Source organism: Rhynchophorus ferrugineus, unplaced genomic scaffold (genome assembly GCF_030347505.1).
Source record: "Rhynchophorus ferrugineus isolate W39M unplaced genomic scaffold, kcgeb_rfMv2 rfM7, whole genome shotgun sequence".
Taxonomy (NCBI): Eukaryota; Metazoa; Arthropoda; class Insecta; order Coleoptera; family Curculionidae; genus Rhynchophorus; species Rhynchophorus ferrugineus.
The window spans coordinates 10,101,741-10,117,917 of NW_027472586.1; the positions used below are offsets into that span (position 1 = coordinate 10,101,741).

Sequence of the window (16,177 nt, forward strand, 5' to 3'; positions counted from 1 at the left end):
CAACGCGATATTCCTCTAGAACCTATAACGAGTGTAATCCAACGTGTTTGTGTGAAGTACTTCGAAAGAGTGTCAGTGCATCCCAATGTACTCGCTAATCAGCTAAATATGCGACGTGATAGTGAAGTGCGTAGACTAAAACGTTTAACACCACCTGATCTGATTACTGGACATATGTAGAGTTTAGAATAAGCATTAGAATAAGACTAATTAATTAAGATAATATTTTATACAGAAGATTGCTTAATGAAGTGATTTTCTACGTGCCATGTATATATAATATAGACATAAAAAATACTTATTGCCAATAGGGCAGATTGTGGACTCACGAAGAGTAATAAAAAAAAAAAAAAAAAAAAATCGTTATATATAGTTTATATTTCCTCACAATTAACATTTAACCAATAAATTTGGTGTTTTGGAGGCGTTCTTCATTTCTTCGAACATTTTCTAATGTTGGATCGTAGAATAAAGAAACTTAGAAGCGCATCTCCTCGGAATTCCCGTGCGATGGCGCTTACGCATACGCCGTATGACAGTTAGTTACGGCGGGAAATTTAAAAATTAAAAAAATTCTTTAAATTTTACTGGGAAAATAAAAAAATAAATATATTTAAATATATTTTATTGATATATTACAATTACATTAATTTTCCTTGACCATAAAGACATTGATATAATCACAGAGATATCTCCACTACCCGAAACACGTAATCCACTGATTTTATCTTCTCTCTAATATTTAAAACAAATCTAAAACAAACATTAAAATAAGATAATATATCTGTTAATGGTTCTGTTATATTTAGAATCAACTAAATTAACAACCTACTTAAATTGAGATACATTTTATCAAAAATGACAACTGCAGTTCGATCTATACAGTCAAGTTTCTGAACTAACGACCAAAATTAGAGGTTACTACTCCAGCAACAAAAAGGAACCTTATTCAGTATCTGCATTAATGTTCTTCTAGAAGGCAAGCAGAATATCTGCGATAATAGTTTACATAACATACCGAAAAACTTGACGTAAATAAACAATACAAATTATATCACCTAAAAATGGTTTTTAACTGCTTAGGTTAGAATTATTAATACCGAGGCCGAACGAGAGAGAAACACACATATAGCTGTTGCATTTTTCATTTACATTTGGCCGCGTAACGGGGATTCCGAAAAGCTTAAACGTGGGACCCGATTTTTCCATATAACTTTCACTTCTAAATTGCTTTATTCTATGTGTTGGATTCACCAGCACGGATCCTACAAATGAGAGGTTAAAAGAAAATAGAGTGGAAAAAAAGGATTATCAAAGTACAAGTAACATAATAAACACAGTATAGATTTAAAAATTACTTCACCAAATGATCAGAAAAGAAGAAAACCAAAATCCATTTCAAACCTAGTTCGAATATATATTCTAGTTTTATTCATAGTCTAGTATTATTTTTACTGGACAATATTCTATTATCAATAAGGAACATTACCCTCAGACTGTGTATTTAACTATTATTGAACCGTGTCTAAACTTAAATTCTACAAAACGTAAATAGTATTGTTATTATTAGGTGTCAAAATAAGTAACAGATGTAACCAATTAAATGATGCAAAATTGTCTTTATTAATTTAATATATCATATAATAATATTTGGCATCCAAATATTAGTAATTTTTTATTACTTTATATTTTACGAACTTTTTTATTTTACCTCATTAGTGCCAAGACATTTCTAATAAAGAAAACTTGACGAAGACCAAAAATAAAAAATTCAAATCAAATGAAAACATCATGGGAGGTACAATAAACTGAAAATCATCTGTGTAAGTCATGCATTGAATACAAATTGCCGTTGTAGCTTAGAAAAAAATCCATCAAGTTAACAAAAAATAGAACTTATGCCTACGCCCTGTACGTAATTAATTATATTAGGATAATTAGTAGACTAAAAATATATCATGCGTACTTTTATGTTAAAATACGATTATTAAAATCAATTTCAATAAAAAAAAAACGTTTTAATATTATCAAGCCCTTAGGCTTCGCTCTCTATGCGCCCGGATGGTCTAATGTTTGTATTATATTTCAATTTCAGTACAATTAACTTATCATATTACGACTCTGGCTAGAAACGTTAACTACACAAAAAACACATTTTCCGACATGTTTTTTCTCTGTTTCTCCAGAAGATTACATTACAGGACACAATGACAATTACACGTGAATAATATATAATAGAACTATTAACCTCAATTGTAACATGGCATTCGTTCCGATACTGACAGTTTCGGAAGTCGCGGCGCAACAACTATTAAATGAGGATACACTTGAATTTACATACCACATTTATTCAGTTTTGTATTCGGATCGTTATCTATCATTATATATTGATGGCGTCTGAAATATTCTAAACAGTAGAATCGATTGATTTAAAATTTTGCATAATTACTCCTTTGTAGTGGTAAACATGCATAAAGAACAAGATTTTGAGGAAACCCTATACGAAAAGGAGTTTCTGATACCTTTTTAATAAATAAAAATTCAACTGACGTACATCTGTCAGTGTGAAATTACCATGGTAACCGCTGTATAATGGTTGCTATGGTAATATTTTCAAAGACTTGTCAAGTTATTGTCAGTTTTATTTTATTTATGGGTTTTATAATTCTTTTCTTAATTATTATTGATTGATATTTTGGAGTTAACCTCTTTATTTTAATTAAAATTTTCATATTTCCTAATGTTACCAGTATCTAAATAAGTTAATTTTTATTTGACGAATTTGAAAACAATAATACAGGGCCCTTTTTCCTTATTACGACGTAAATGAGAGAAGAAGGGGTATGGTTATTTTTGAATCTGTCACTATTGTTGTATGCTGACCTATCGAAGGTTGATGAAATAACCAATTTTGTAATACTGTGGAGACTAGAATAACAGATATACCCAATATGCATAAATAATAAATAATATAATTTTCAATCTGTCGAATGTCAAAGTCGATGTCAATGTCATATCTGATGCCGTAAAACATATTCATAGAGTAATAGAGATGCAACTCAATAGAGGACTCTGGCGCAATGTTTTGCTTTGCCCAACATCCAGAGGGAGCCACAATGGGCCATTCAAGTAATTTGATTGGTTAATTTAAATCTCCATTATAGGCACCTGTAAGAAAAATATTTTACTGTGAAGACATTTGATTGGCTCATTAGTAATGTTTGGCACGTGACAGCCTTGACGTCATGTTTAATTGACCAATAAAATTTAACTAAAAAACAATTTTTTTCTGAAATAAATTTATTAAGTTAAATTCAATAAATATATAAATGTAATCTATAAAAATAAATATATCTATAAAATATAAATATTATTTACATATATATAAAACCATAAGCAAAAAACGTTGGTGCAATGTAAATCAAAATTATCTCTTCCATCTCTCCGTCAGTACTTTTAATATTTTATCTGAAAGACCATTATGGAATGTACAATTGAGGGGTTTTAAATGTACTTTTTTTTTAAACATTTGACAAAAATTTTGTTATATTATCGACGTGGCAAAATCGCTGAATAAAATAAAATATAGCTCAAAGACCTACTGACAGTATATTAAAACAATTTTGGTAGAGTCTGGGGCACGAGATATTGTCTTGCCTCTATAAAATCAGTCTCAATTTGTGAGTATACTGATTTATTCATAACTATACGTAAACAAAAATCACACTTCATTTTTTTTTTTTAAGTTTTACTATATAATTTGAGATGTACACTGCGGTACAACGTAAAACTTGGTTTGCTCTTATAGGAACATCTGGACTAAAGTTATAAAGTCAAGTAATTAACAGTAAGAATGAGCAGAAAGGGCGATACTGGCTAAATGAATATGAACTTTACCATTACCTTCTGGAGTTTGTTCAAATGTCGATGATACTTGCTTCGAACATCCTGGTTGTGGGCCTGGAACGATGGAAATAGGCACTACAAATAGAGACAGTTTAGAAATTAATGATAACAATTATGAACAGACTCCTTCAATTTACCTTCTATATAATTTTGATTTTGATCCACTTCCATTTGTACATGTTCTGGGCTCGTGGCATTATTTTCACCATCACTAAATTGTTCATAAGTACTTTAAGTTTAAATGTATCACAAAAATGTCTCACATGGTAACGACAATAAAAGGGCCTGAAATAAAATGGCGTAATATTCAAGATAATTTCCACGTTCGTCTCAATATATTTCAATACTATACATGATTTATTGTGAGGTAATTATTAACAACCTATAACCTCTTTTTACATTTTAATTTATAAACTATATTTTTATACATTATTTAATAAATTAAACATTTAGTGGATATTTTATAAGCTAATATTACACCTATTAGAAAATAATCTGAATGTTGTAACGCCCACACCAATTTCTACCCGACTATTTTTATTCGAATATCTAATTTATACTCTTTTTAATGCGCTACATAATAGCTATCAATCAACTTATAAAAAGTGGGATCAATCAACGGTTCGTTTAACAAATGAATGTTATCATGTAGGAAAAACAAAAGAAATCTAAAATCGTATCAGACTAAAATCTGTTTTGAACGTGTCAAGCAGGCACTGTTCAATGACAAATTGCTCGCGAATCTATTTAAACTGTCAAGGTAATATTTGAATGTTCGAAGTAGTTAAACGCAATAAGAAAATTGATTAAATTAATTCCAAAAAATAAGAATGTTGAAAACGATAGGCAACTGTATAAAAGTGATACATCTAATCCAAATATTCTGCTTGTTAGTTAGGAAATTGGTTTTAATTAAAATATATTTAGAAATCAGTTAACATATTGTTTATAATGTTGCAGTTTAATAAGTTAAATTATTTATAGGAATGGCATTAGACACAAATTTGATTAGTAATTGACATATATTTTATATTGTATGACAGTTACGTTCAAAATGTGTTGTAGATATATAAAACTAATAAATATAATCCACATATTCTGTAAGGCAGGATATTTTTAATTAAAATATAAGTTAAGAAATCTATTAGTATTATATTTATAGTCTTCAAATTAATTTATATATAAAAGAAAACCATATAATTAATTAATATTTCTAATACAAATTTGACTTTTAATTGACATTGACAGTTGCTACGTTCAGAATGTTTGATGTTATGTATATATATATAATTATTAAACATAACCAAACATAACTCACATACTCTACAAGACAGCTCAGTCAGACAGACAGTCATTTTCATTAAAGATATATTTAGAATGGGGTTCGTATTTAGTTTATAGTCTTGTAATAAAAAATAATTAAAATTATATTATAAATTAGTTAATATCTTATATACAGCACTGCATAATTACAATAAGAAGATTTTAAAAAGGAATTTCATTTTTGACACAAATTTGACACTGTCAATGTCACGTGACTTTATGTTACGTTGCCAATGATTGATGTTAGGTAATTGCATAAAATTGTTAAAAATATAACTGAAATATTCTGTAAGTGAACTTAGCTTCGATTAAAAATATATTTAGAAATTAGTTAATATTTTGTTTATAGTGTTGCAATTAATTTATATATAAAAAAACATAAAAAGAAGAGAAACTTCTCTGACACATGTTTGACATTGACTGACAGTGACAGTTTCTAATTTCTATTTAGCAATTATTGTCATTCATGTGGTTCGATATAATTCCATCCATCGTTATTATAGCAGCGTGCGTAGCAGTACCTCAAGGAGCCATGTACTTAATAAACAAGTTAGTGGTTGGTAATTGTTATCGTCGAAGACTGTCTACACTTGGCCAATTTACTCAATATCAGAGAGATAAAAGACTAACCAATAACCCGTATATACTAGCAGGTATTCAAATTTTGATATAGATTAAGAAGAAGCAATAAACCAATTAAATATGTTTATTAGGTTTAGAGAATATTCCAGATGAGGAAGAATGTGAGGTTAGTGTCGAATGTGATGAAGACGAAGAGAACGATGAAGAATAAAATAGTATTATCAAGGTCGCATTATTTTATTTTGTGTATTAACATGTAAAATTAAAATACTGCCAAACCCAAAACATGCCTTTTTCATTTTATTCACCGAATATGGTAATTTTCGAGAAGCGTCACATTTAGAAATTGTTTCAACACTACAATTGATGATGTAGTCTGCCTGTCAATCAAACTGCATGTCGCGTATTCGAGATCAATTATTAACGATACAGAATGGATTAAAACCAGCGTAGCTCCACTAAGGCCTATATACTAAAGGGCAAAAATCGATGGCAAGATTCCGGAGAACTATTGAAATACTAATGATATAAAAATACTACGTGTAAATCTTTAACGATTTATTTCTTCGAAAATAAGTTAAGCATCACTGACAGCTCTTACAATTTGTTATTTAACTTATTAACATTAGTTGCTGTTTTCTGGGAGGCAGTGTTAAAAACATTACTAATAAAGGTGTTTTGTCGTTGATATAAAGTGATGGAATAGACCTTTTGATTTTTAAAGAAAACTAATAAAAAAAAGTCAATTGTCCAGTTATAATTTCGAAGTATATTTATATTCAATAATATCCACAAGTATTTGAAAATTAAATATATTAGAGCCATAATTTATTCGATGATGAGAAAAGTGGTGAGTTTACAAGGAGTGGGGAGAGAAACAGTTAAAAGGGGCGGTGTTTTGGTACAGGGCGGAACTGGATGCTGCAAGTTGTACTGAGCAAGCGCCCAAGCAGGATTTCACCCTCTTTCGATCACACAAGGTATTGGCTGAGCAGGACTTCGCTTTATCAACCGAATAAAATGGCGTCAAAAACAAATATGGATGCCCTCGTTGGTTCTCAAGAGGTAAAGGGGATTGTGAAACAATACTCGCTATAACAGATCAATTGAAAAGTCCCCCGCCCGACACATAGATGGCGCTACTAGAATTAAATCCATATATTTTTAGTTATCGCTAACCCTCAAAAGATGCGTGTATAAATCTGACAGGTGTCAGCTCATTATGCTGTGATTTATAGCATTTTGAGTGAAGCAACTTTTATTATTGTGAAAAAAATGGATAAAATTTCGCGTGTTGATAAAATATTATTTTTTGGAAGGGAAAAAATGCAGTTGAAGCAAAAACTTGGCTTGATACCGAGTTTCCAGATACTGCACCAGGAAAATCAACCATCAAGGATTGGTATGCTAAATTTAGAAGTGGTGAAATGTGCACCAAAGACTGTGAAAGCGCTGGACGCCTGAACATGTACATCATATCATTCACGAAAATTTGGGTATGAGAAAGCTCTGTGCACCAAAGTAGTTTGACCAAAAACAACGACGAGTTGATGATTCGGAGCAGTATTTAAAGATGATCAAGCGTAATAAACCCGACTTTTTGCGTCGATATGTGACAGTGGATGAAACCTGGCTCCATCATTTCACTCCGAAGTCCAATCGACAGTCATCCGAGTGGACTGCACACGATGAACCCGCTCCAAAGCATGGGAAAACGTAACTGTCGGCTGGCAAAGTTATGACGTCTGTATTTTCAGATGCATGTGGAATAATTTTCAATGATTACCTTGAGAATGGAAGGACCATCAACAGCGACTATTACATAGCGTTATTGGACCGTTTGAAGGACGAAATCGCTGAAAAACGGCCACATTTGAAGGAAAAGAAAGTGCTGCTTCACCAAGACAATGCACCGTGTCACAACTCAGTGAAAACGATGGCAAAAATCCATGAATTGCTTCCTCATCCACCGTATTCTCCAGATTTGGCCCCCAGCGACTATTTCCTGTTCTCAAATCTCAAAAGAATGCTCGCTGTGAAGAAATTTTCGTCGAATGAAGAGATGATCGCCGTAACTGAGGACTATTTTGAAGCAAAGGACAAATCGTGCTACAAAAATGATATCGAAAAATTGGAGGGTCGCTATAATCAGTGTATCAACCTTGATGGGAATTTTGTTGAATAAAAAAAAAACTAATTTTGCCAAAGAAATGTATTTTACTATGGTAAGCCGGGGACTTTTCAATTGACCTGTTAACATATCATAAACCAATAGTCATACAGTTCTATTCAATCACTGTCACTTTCGGAATCACTACCCAAGAGAATAACTAAGCTGTTTATTTCCAATCTATGAAAACTTGCTCATGATTCCACCTTTTGTCAATTTCATCTTCAACGTGTCTGATCGAACTCATCCAAAATTGAATCCTAGTTGATTTACATATAACAGAAATATTTCTTTATATACTCCTGGTTGCTTGGACGTATTTCGTTTTATTGTTTAAAAATTGTTGCTCGATAAAACTTTGACCTTGACAAATTTTCACGCTTCCAGATGCCTCCGTTTTCCTCAAAAAAGTAGTCAAAAATTTCGCTAAGCCGATGAACTTATAGGTAAATAACTAGTAAATAAATAGCTCTTGACAAAATTGTTCCAATTTATGCTTACTTTTATTTATTTATTTGTAATACATGTATTTTTATAATTTTTTTATAGTTTGTAGTTGTAGTTTGCTTGTAAATAACAATATATTGTATATTAATATAGTAGCATTTTGGTCATTGAACGATATTTTTCAAGATTTAAATGTAACAGGGTAAAAAGCCAATTTTTTATGGCAATAATAGGTAATATTTCGATTACTCCTTTCGATTTTTGTTAAAAAATATGTCCGTTCAATAATAAATAAAGCATTTACTTTATTTAAAAAAGCTCTAGTAGTTATTGTGCGATCATTTTTGATTATGTCGTGTATTAGTTTTTTTCTATAATTAAGTATATGTTTAATGTATATTTAGTATTTATGGTTATTGTACTTCTTTAGTTTTTAGGTCTTGTTTAAGTTCTTTTTTATTGTCTATATTTTATTTAATAACATATTAAAATACGATAAAACATTTGTAGGGTATCATTAGATAGAATTTAGATAGAAAAATTCCATTCCCCTTTACAGGTCCACAGAACATTCAAATATAAAAGTAATTCTACTTCGTAAAAATGAAATTATTCATTGGGAGTTAATAGTATTCAGTAATTACTTTTTTCCTTTTCTATTTTAAAGTCTGTACGTAAACGAATACGTACATCTCCGTCTCGCTTTTACTACCGTTGGAACTGCCCCAATTCATTATCTCCGTCCTTTCCTCTCTCACAATTTATACAAAAAAGGGTTCGTACATCTTCGTCTGACATCACGAATTTATAAAAACAGTCGAACCTTGCATTTGACTGAAAATAGTATGTTAATTACTATTTTCAGTCGCTAGTTTTTTTATTATCGACTATTTCGACTGTTTTGCGACTATCGACTGTTTTCAGTAGATAGTTCCCAACGCTATCTAAAATTTAATTACAAATCAGGAAGACGTTTTGTTTTCTTCGACGCTTGATTCACGGCTAAAAATTAACGTGAGTCCACGAAAGAGCCATTAACCAAAATCGCGTTAACCGACGGCCGAAAACAAAGGAACGTCGACTTACGTAACGGCGACGGCGGCGTTCAATTTTTTTCGATATTCACGCCACGGAATAATACTTTCTTGACTCGGGCGAGAGAAATGGAAAAAATCGATCTAGGCCATACGGTTTCGGGATTTGCATATCGCGGGGGTCAAGCGGCAGGTAATCGTCGCAGACATGCCATCGGCCTGTGGCACGAAAGCCCTAAAAAAACGGTAAAAACTCGCCCCTTTTATAACGATTTATTGCCTCATTGCTATGCAAATGTAATTAGCTTTATAAGCATTAAAAATGGACGCCGGGCGCTGGATCGCCGTACCTTACCTTATCGGGATATCAGAAAACCGAATGCGTTTGATAGAAAGCCAAACCAACAAAATCGGCATGAACGGCGAAACTTATTCTGAAAAATCAACAAATACTGGCTATTTCTGGAGAATCCTAAGCGGTATTCGGTAAAGTTCGATAGTTTTCGCCTTATTTTGCGACGTTGCCATTTACAAGTCAACGAGAGGTGGAATCTAACGCCCTACAACCGTCATATTCACAAAGAAATAGAAAATATATAGGAAGTTTTGGGAAATTTATCGCGACGTCCAACATGTAGATGGCGCTACTGTTAACTTATTACTTGTTTTAATCGCCATTCTAACAAGTTAATTAAAAAGTCCCCGGACTACCATAGTAAAACACAATATTTTGCAATTTTTTTATTAAACATAATTCCCTTCAAAGGTGATTTTAGCGATCTTCCAACTTTTCGATACCATTTTTGTAGTACGATTTGTCCTTTGCTTCAAAATAGGCCTCAGTTTCGGCGATCACCTCTTCATTCGACGAAAATGTCTTCCCAGCGAGCATTGTTTTGAGATCTGAAAACAGGAAATAGTCGCTGGATGCCAGAACTGGAGAATACGGTGGATGAGGAAGCAATTCTAAGCCCAATTCATAGATTTTTGCCATCGTTTTCACTGAATTGTGACACAGGGCATTGTCGTTGTGAAGCAGCACTTTCTTTTTCTTCAAATACAGTCCAATAACGCTATGTAATAGTCGCTGTTGATGGTCCTTCCTTTTTCAAGGTAGTCAATGAAAATTATACCATGCGCATCCCAAAATACTGACGCAATAACCTTGCCAGCCGACTGTTGTGTTTTCCCACGCTTTGGAGCGGGTTCATCGTGTGCAATCCACTCGGATGACTGTCGGATGGACTTCGGAGTGAAATGATGGAGCCATGTTTCATCCATTGTCACATATCGATGCAAAAACTCGGGTTCATTACCTTTGATCATCTTCAAACACTGCTCCGAATCATCAACTCGTCGTTGTTTTGGTCAAAAGTGAGCTTGCGTGGCACCCACTTTGCACAGAGCTTTCTCATACGCAAATATTCGTGAATGATATAATGTACACGTTCAGTTGATATCTTTAGTGTCTGCTATTTCATTCAATTTCAATTTACGGTCATTCAAAATCATTTTGTGGGTTTTTTATTGTTTTCATCGATATCAACCTCTTTTGGGCGTCCACTGCGTTCACCGTCTTCGGTGCTCATTTCACCACGTCTAAACTTAGTATACCATTCCTTGATAGTTGATTTTCCTGGGGCAGTGTTCGGAAACTCCGCATCAAACCAAGTTTTTGCTTCAATAATATTTTTGCCCTTCAAAAGCAATATTTTATCAACACGCCAAGTTCCTTTTTATCCCTTATTTTGGATTGATGGTTGATAATGTTAAAAATCCTAAACTGACTGGATTAACCATCAATATATATGAAAATTCAGTTTCGATATATTGTCCGTAAAACGCGGAAAATTATCATGGAATTAAAATAAAATGTAATACAAAAGATTGCATTTTAATAGGAAAGTATTTATATATATCTTAATTTAAACGTGAACGGAAAATTCTAAGCGTTTTAAGATGACTTATAATAAGTGTTATAGTTACATTGCAATGGTAACCGTTATTATATTGACAATCCTTTTGGATGAAATTATAATTACAATTACATACATTGACACAGTTATACAATATACAATTATAAACAAATTGAGAAACAAGAAGAATTAAGACCCAAGAGATAATGATTTCCTATAAAAGTATTACTAGTAGATTTGCTAGTCAAGTAAAAGAAGTCCCATTATTATCTCAAACATTATTATTCAAATATTATAAGATATCAAAAGGGTGTAAAAGAAAAACAATGTTTCATAATATCCTTCAAAAATTAAAATCCGACAACACTGGCAACTAATCAATTTTGTCTCCATCTACATTTGACATTTGGCAACATTAATTTACAACACTAACCATTTAAAAACGTGATATTACTAATGGCACCTTTTCCTTTTGCAGCAGGAACAGCCAGTAAAGCGCCCAGCGTCGCGACGCCACTCTCGGCGTCTTGGCCCCGGGCCAACCAAAACACGGCAGTGCCGCCAGACAAAATATTAGGCCTGGTTCTCTGTCGCCTTCTGTCACACTGCGAACTGAAATATAGGATGTCATTATGTAGACCTACTATAGCAAGATACGGCCGGAATTCAGTCTTTATTTGTGTGTTTTCTTGAAGTGGTAATGAGTTAAGTGTTGTTAATTTTATCTTTTGTTTTAGACCATTTAAAATTAAACGTAGTCTAGATAAACGCCTGTTAGAAAATATTAATATACAAGATATAAAAACAAAACTGATAAGCAAGTTGTGTTACGTGATAGACGTCCTGTAATTTACTCTATAGACCAAATAATATGTCCGTTCAATGTTTTAATCTTGCGGTGAACTGGGATCCCCAAAAAGGGCGTTTTGTCGTTACTATTTTCCAAGAAATTAAATTGAATACATAATTTTAAAGATAATATACGGCCGAAATACCACCATAGCGAGCCTATACAGTTAGTAAGATAGAAATCTAATTCTATAAACCTCCCGCACCCAATCCTATTCCTATTCTACAATGTTCTATTTAATGCTACATATTAAAAATAAACCATCCCAAAATAATCGTCTATTAAGGTGATTCTAACGTTTATTTTTATATGTTTTTTTTATATTATATTATTTATTTCGTAGGACTGTCCTAGTTTTCATCGTAACCAATAAATTGGCGCTTATAGTCAGTTGCATAACCAAATTATATATAATTAACCACACAGAGAAATGACATATGAGAAGTTAACCGTCAGTCACCGACATATCCCGATCAATCTCGATCTCGCTACCATTATAGCCCTTCGGTGTTTTTCTCTATAAGTTTTGTCGCCTTTGACCTTTTATAGGAATTAAAAGAGAAAAAACCATCGGGAGTTTGAATCGAGTCCCGCTCATAAATGCCACCCAAGGAAAATTTATGAGCTGTCTCAAGAATTTATTAAATAGTAAGATAAGCATGGAAAATACAGAATAACGATAAGGGTGTAACATGGCACGTTTTTTTGAAACAAAAATTATAATTAAAACAATTAACTACGCAATAATAAACCTTCAGTTATTGTATATTTATAGCTTTTATTTTGCAATAACAATAAATGTTTGGGAACTTCTATTTTATACTTAAATCGTTTTTTCTTTAATCATATTTTATTCTTAAACCTTTCATTTATCATTAGGCAACTGTTTAAACACATGGGAGAGTATATTTAGTCTAACACTAAAATTAATGATACTGATTCAATAATAAAAAAAACATTACATTACATAAATAAAAATTAAAGAAAAGAATAATGGTATATTATATATAGTTAAGTATAGTAATTAAGTATAGTAATTAAGTATAGTTATTACTAGGCAACTTCTTAAACAATTATAGATTATTGTTTAACCTATATATATGAGCACTATTAAGTAGAAAATTGTTTTATACATACTTAAGGAGGGGTGTTAGTTTTGTGATAATAAATGTCTGTTTTTAAATTTTTATCTAATACATTTTGACACTGTAATGTATTTTCATTACTTAATAACCTAATTTCTATAGTTGCTCATATGCCATACTCATAATTAAGACGAAACTGACGTTTATTGTGTGATGTATAGAATAATCAAAACAATCAGAAAAAGTCTAAATTAAAGGTTGAAATAATACTATTTAGAAATTGAATATGTGATTAGGGGATATAATGGAATATAAGGGGATAATATTGACGATTTTCTTGTCGCTGTTTTTTAATAATGTGTGCTGTAGTGATATTACCCATTTAGTTTTTGGAGGCTTTACTAATGGAATGCCAGCAGCCTTTGGTGACTTCAATTCGGATGAACTCACTGATGTATTTGTTGTCTTAGGTAAACTTGGGTTTATGTTAATTTCTAGATGAATAGAAACTATATTTAACAATGTAAAATGTGTATTTTCCTTATACAGATGATGGAACCTCTGTTGAAATCTTGCTTGCCCATGAAGAAGAACCATTACTTAGAACTGCAAAACCAAGATTACGTTGTAGTTTCAAAATGTCCCATATTACAAGTGTAGTGCCAGGAGATTTTGATGGTGATGCTCTTATGGACGTAATGGTAACTACTATATCAAAGGGTATGTATGTAGAAATTGGGAAGAAGTTCACCGATGAATAGCAGTTACTTATATTTTAGAAAGAGATTCTTTGGAATCTTTTACTGATGTTCATATAATTTGGGGTGGTGCTAATCATATGAATTGTAGTGATGAAAGCAAACCTACTATTCGTATGATTGGTCAACCATTAGCCATGGACTACAATCAAGACATGATTATTGATCTATTTGGTCAGGATAAGAGGAAACATAGAATGTTTTGGGTTTTCAACATAGACAGGAGTCCCCCAATACCCATCTCAATGGAGGATAACAACAGCTGGGAAATGTTAAGCCGACCTCATGCTAATGCATTTTTAGGTTTGCAGATGTCTGATAAACCACAATGTTATTAGAAAATATCTTTTTTCAGATTTAAATCATGATTCCATGGCAGATTTGTTCATTACAACAAATAACCATTTCGAAATCTGGTTGGGAAGGCAGAGCGATCCAAAGTTTTATTTCAAAAATCTTATTGCTCACCCAAACAATACAAAGGTTATCGGACAGTCCATCTTTATTGATGTGGAATTAAGAGGCTCCATGGATTTGGTGACACCAGTTTGTTTTGATAGTGACTGTAAAACTAGTGCACTGATGGTAAATATTATGAAAATGGCTTGTTCAATCAACAATAACATGTTGCGTTCTTAGGTATTTTCAGAGGGAGAATGGATAAATCTTCAGGTGAATTTTAAGGATGATTCAGGGGCTACCTGGAGATTTCATTTGAAGCCAGGTATTTACGAGTCTGATTATGTTTATAGTATTTGAGATGTTTTTTATACAGGTAGTAAATACACAAATGTTATTACCTTAAGGAGTGGAGACTTTAATATGGATGGGTACCCAGATATACTGGCTACCCTTTCATTAGATGGTGAACATCCTCAAGCCTTTTTGTTAGAAAATGTAGCTTGTCAGTCTGGATGTGGGAAATTTAAAAGGTGATCTGACTTTCACGACTTATTTGTTTTTTATTGATGTATTTTTCAGGTCTTATGCCATCAAGTGGAATGCACTCAGTCCTTTCAGGAATGGAACAGCTATGGCTGCCTTTTTCGACTTTTATCAAGATGGTATTCTGGACTGCATTTTAGTCACATACAATGGGAACAAGCACGAGAATAAGTACCAGGTTGCTGCATTCAAAAACAGCTTGGATTATGATGCTAACTTCATCAAGGTGATGGTGTTAACTGGACTGACGAACAAAAAGAATCAGATGATCATGGGCAGGGTTGGAAAGAAACGTAGGACGTATGGAACAAACTTGCCAGGTACATACAGTTATTTGATCGATAGTGTTGCTTATTCTGGGGTAATCTCCAGGCCCTTCAATTTCTTACAAGACAACCACCCAAGAGGGCAGTTTAAGACACGGAGTGTCGGCACAGCTACCCCAGTCAGCACATTTTAGCCTTAATCTACCATACACCATATTTGGCCTTGGAAGAACCCCAAACTTCGTCGATTACGTCACTGTCGGATTATCGAACAATTCGAAAAGCTGGACTCAGATCATCCCCAATTCCCAAATGGTAAAGGTCCTGATTCGTGTACCTTAATCCCAATCAACAGTTTTTATGTTACAGGTGGTTATTCCATGGCCTGTAGACCAACCGGGCAGGTGGAAAGCCCAGCTGTTTGTTACTCCCAGCAAACTGATATTGATGTCAGTGGCGGCCTTGACGGCCGTCTGCGGAATAATTATTGTGACCATTGGTGTTCTTCACTGGAAAGAACGACAAGAGGATAAAAAAGAACGACTGTCGGAGAGTCACCGGTTCCATTTCGACGCCATGTAGAGCAGACGATTTTAGAGCGCCCCATTTTTAATGTGATATCAAGTATTCTCTAGGTGATATAACTATATGGATAAATGTAACATAATAGAATAGGTTTCTTTCGTTTTTTAATTTTTTTTCTAACTTATTTAATTGGATAGTTTGTGAAATAATCAATATATTATTTGTTAATAATATAATTTTTAAGTTATTTTGAAGTTTTCATTTGTGTTACTAATTACCCAATATTTTCTAACATACCTTTAATGCAAAATATACGTTACCAGTACCGACTACGCAACTTTTAACAAGGTGGCGCAATCGCCAAAACATT

At 32.7% G+C, this 16,177-nt stretch overlaps 2 protein-coding genes and 3 long non-coding RNA genes across 7 annotated transcripts in view; 3 read left to right on the forward strand and 2 right to left on the reverse strand.

The window, feature by feature from the left end:
• LOC143199469 (NADH dehydrogenase [ubiquinone] 1 alpha subcomplex subunit 1) overlaps positions 1–11,996 on the forward strand; it is a 125,519-nt gene extending 113,523 nt beyond the window's left edge. The window contains exons 3-4 of one of the 3 annotated variants that reach the window (XM_076409308.1): positions 5,733–5,882; positions 5,943–6,088. In XM_076409308.1, coding sequence (XP_076265423.1) covers positions 5,762–5,882; positions 5,943–6,022 — 201 coding nt within the window. In that variant the 5' untranslated portion in view covers positions 5,733–5,761 and the 3' untranslated portion in view covers positions 6,023–6,088. Of the gene's footprint in view, positions 1–5,569; positions 5,883–5,942; positions 6,089–11,856 lie in introns of those variants that run through there. The other 2 variants (XM_076409307.1, XR_013006429.1) reach the window with 2 other exon arrangements.
• Positions 619–932, reverse strand: LOC143199473 (uncharacterized). The gene is made up of 2 exons (XR_013006434.1): positions 833–932; positions 619–753 (listed from the first exon to the last, which is right to left on the reverse strand). It is a non-coding gene; the product is annotated as an uncharacterized LOC143199473 (long non-coding RNA).
• On the reverse strand, positions 3,727–4,180 carry LOC143199746 (uncharacterized). Its single transcript, XR_013006533.1, has 2 exons — positions 4,044–4,180; positions 3,727–3,981 (listed from the first exon to the last, which is right to left on the reverse strand). It is a non-coding gene; the product is annotated as an uncharacterized LOC143199746 (long non-coding RNA).
• Positions 11,704–12,276, forward strand: LOC143199470 (uncharacterized). The gene is made up of 2 exons (XR_013006431.1): positions 11,704–12,057; positions 12,116–12,276. It is a non-coding gene; the product is annotated as an uncharacterized LOC143199470 (long non-coding RNA).
• Positions 12,277–13,299: 1,023 nt separating this feature from the next.
• On the forward strand, positions 13,300–16,054 carry LOC143199461 (T-cell immunomodulatory protein). Its single transcript, XM_076409297.1, has 9 exons — positions 13,300–13,783; positions 13,863–14,033; positions 14,093–14,374; positions 14,427–14,656; positions 14,711–14,795; positions 14,847–15,003; positions 15,053–15,336; positions 15,389–15,597; positions 15,652–16,054. The coding sequence occupies exons 1-9, from the start codon at positions 13,618–13,620 to the stop codon at positions 15,862–15,864; spliced, it is 1,797 nt and encodes a 598-aa protein (XP_076265412.1). The 5' UTR covers positions 13,300–13,617; the 3' UTR covers positions 15,865–16,054.
• The last annotated feature ends 123 nt before the right edge of the window (positions 16,055–16,177 follow it).

Coding starts and splice junctions, on each gene's coding strand:
- LOC143199461 (XM_076409297.1), top strand. CDS start 13,618: ATGGAATATAAGGGGATAATATTGACGATTTTCTTGTCGCTGTTTTTT. Junction 14,034..14,092: donor GGTAACTACTATATCAAAGG/GTATGTATGTAG, acceptor CTTATATTTTAG/AAAGAGATTCTTTGGAATCT. Junction 15,337..15,388: donor GTATGGAACAAACTTGCCAG/GTACATACAGTT, acceptor GGTAATCTCCAG/GCCCTTCAATTTCTTACAAG.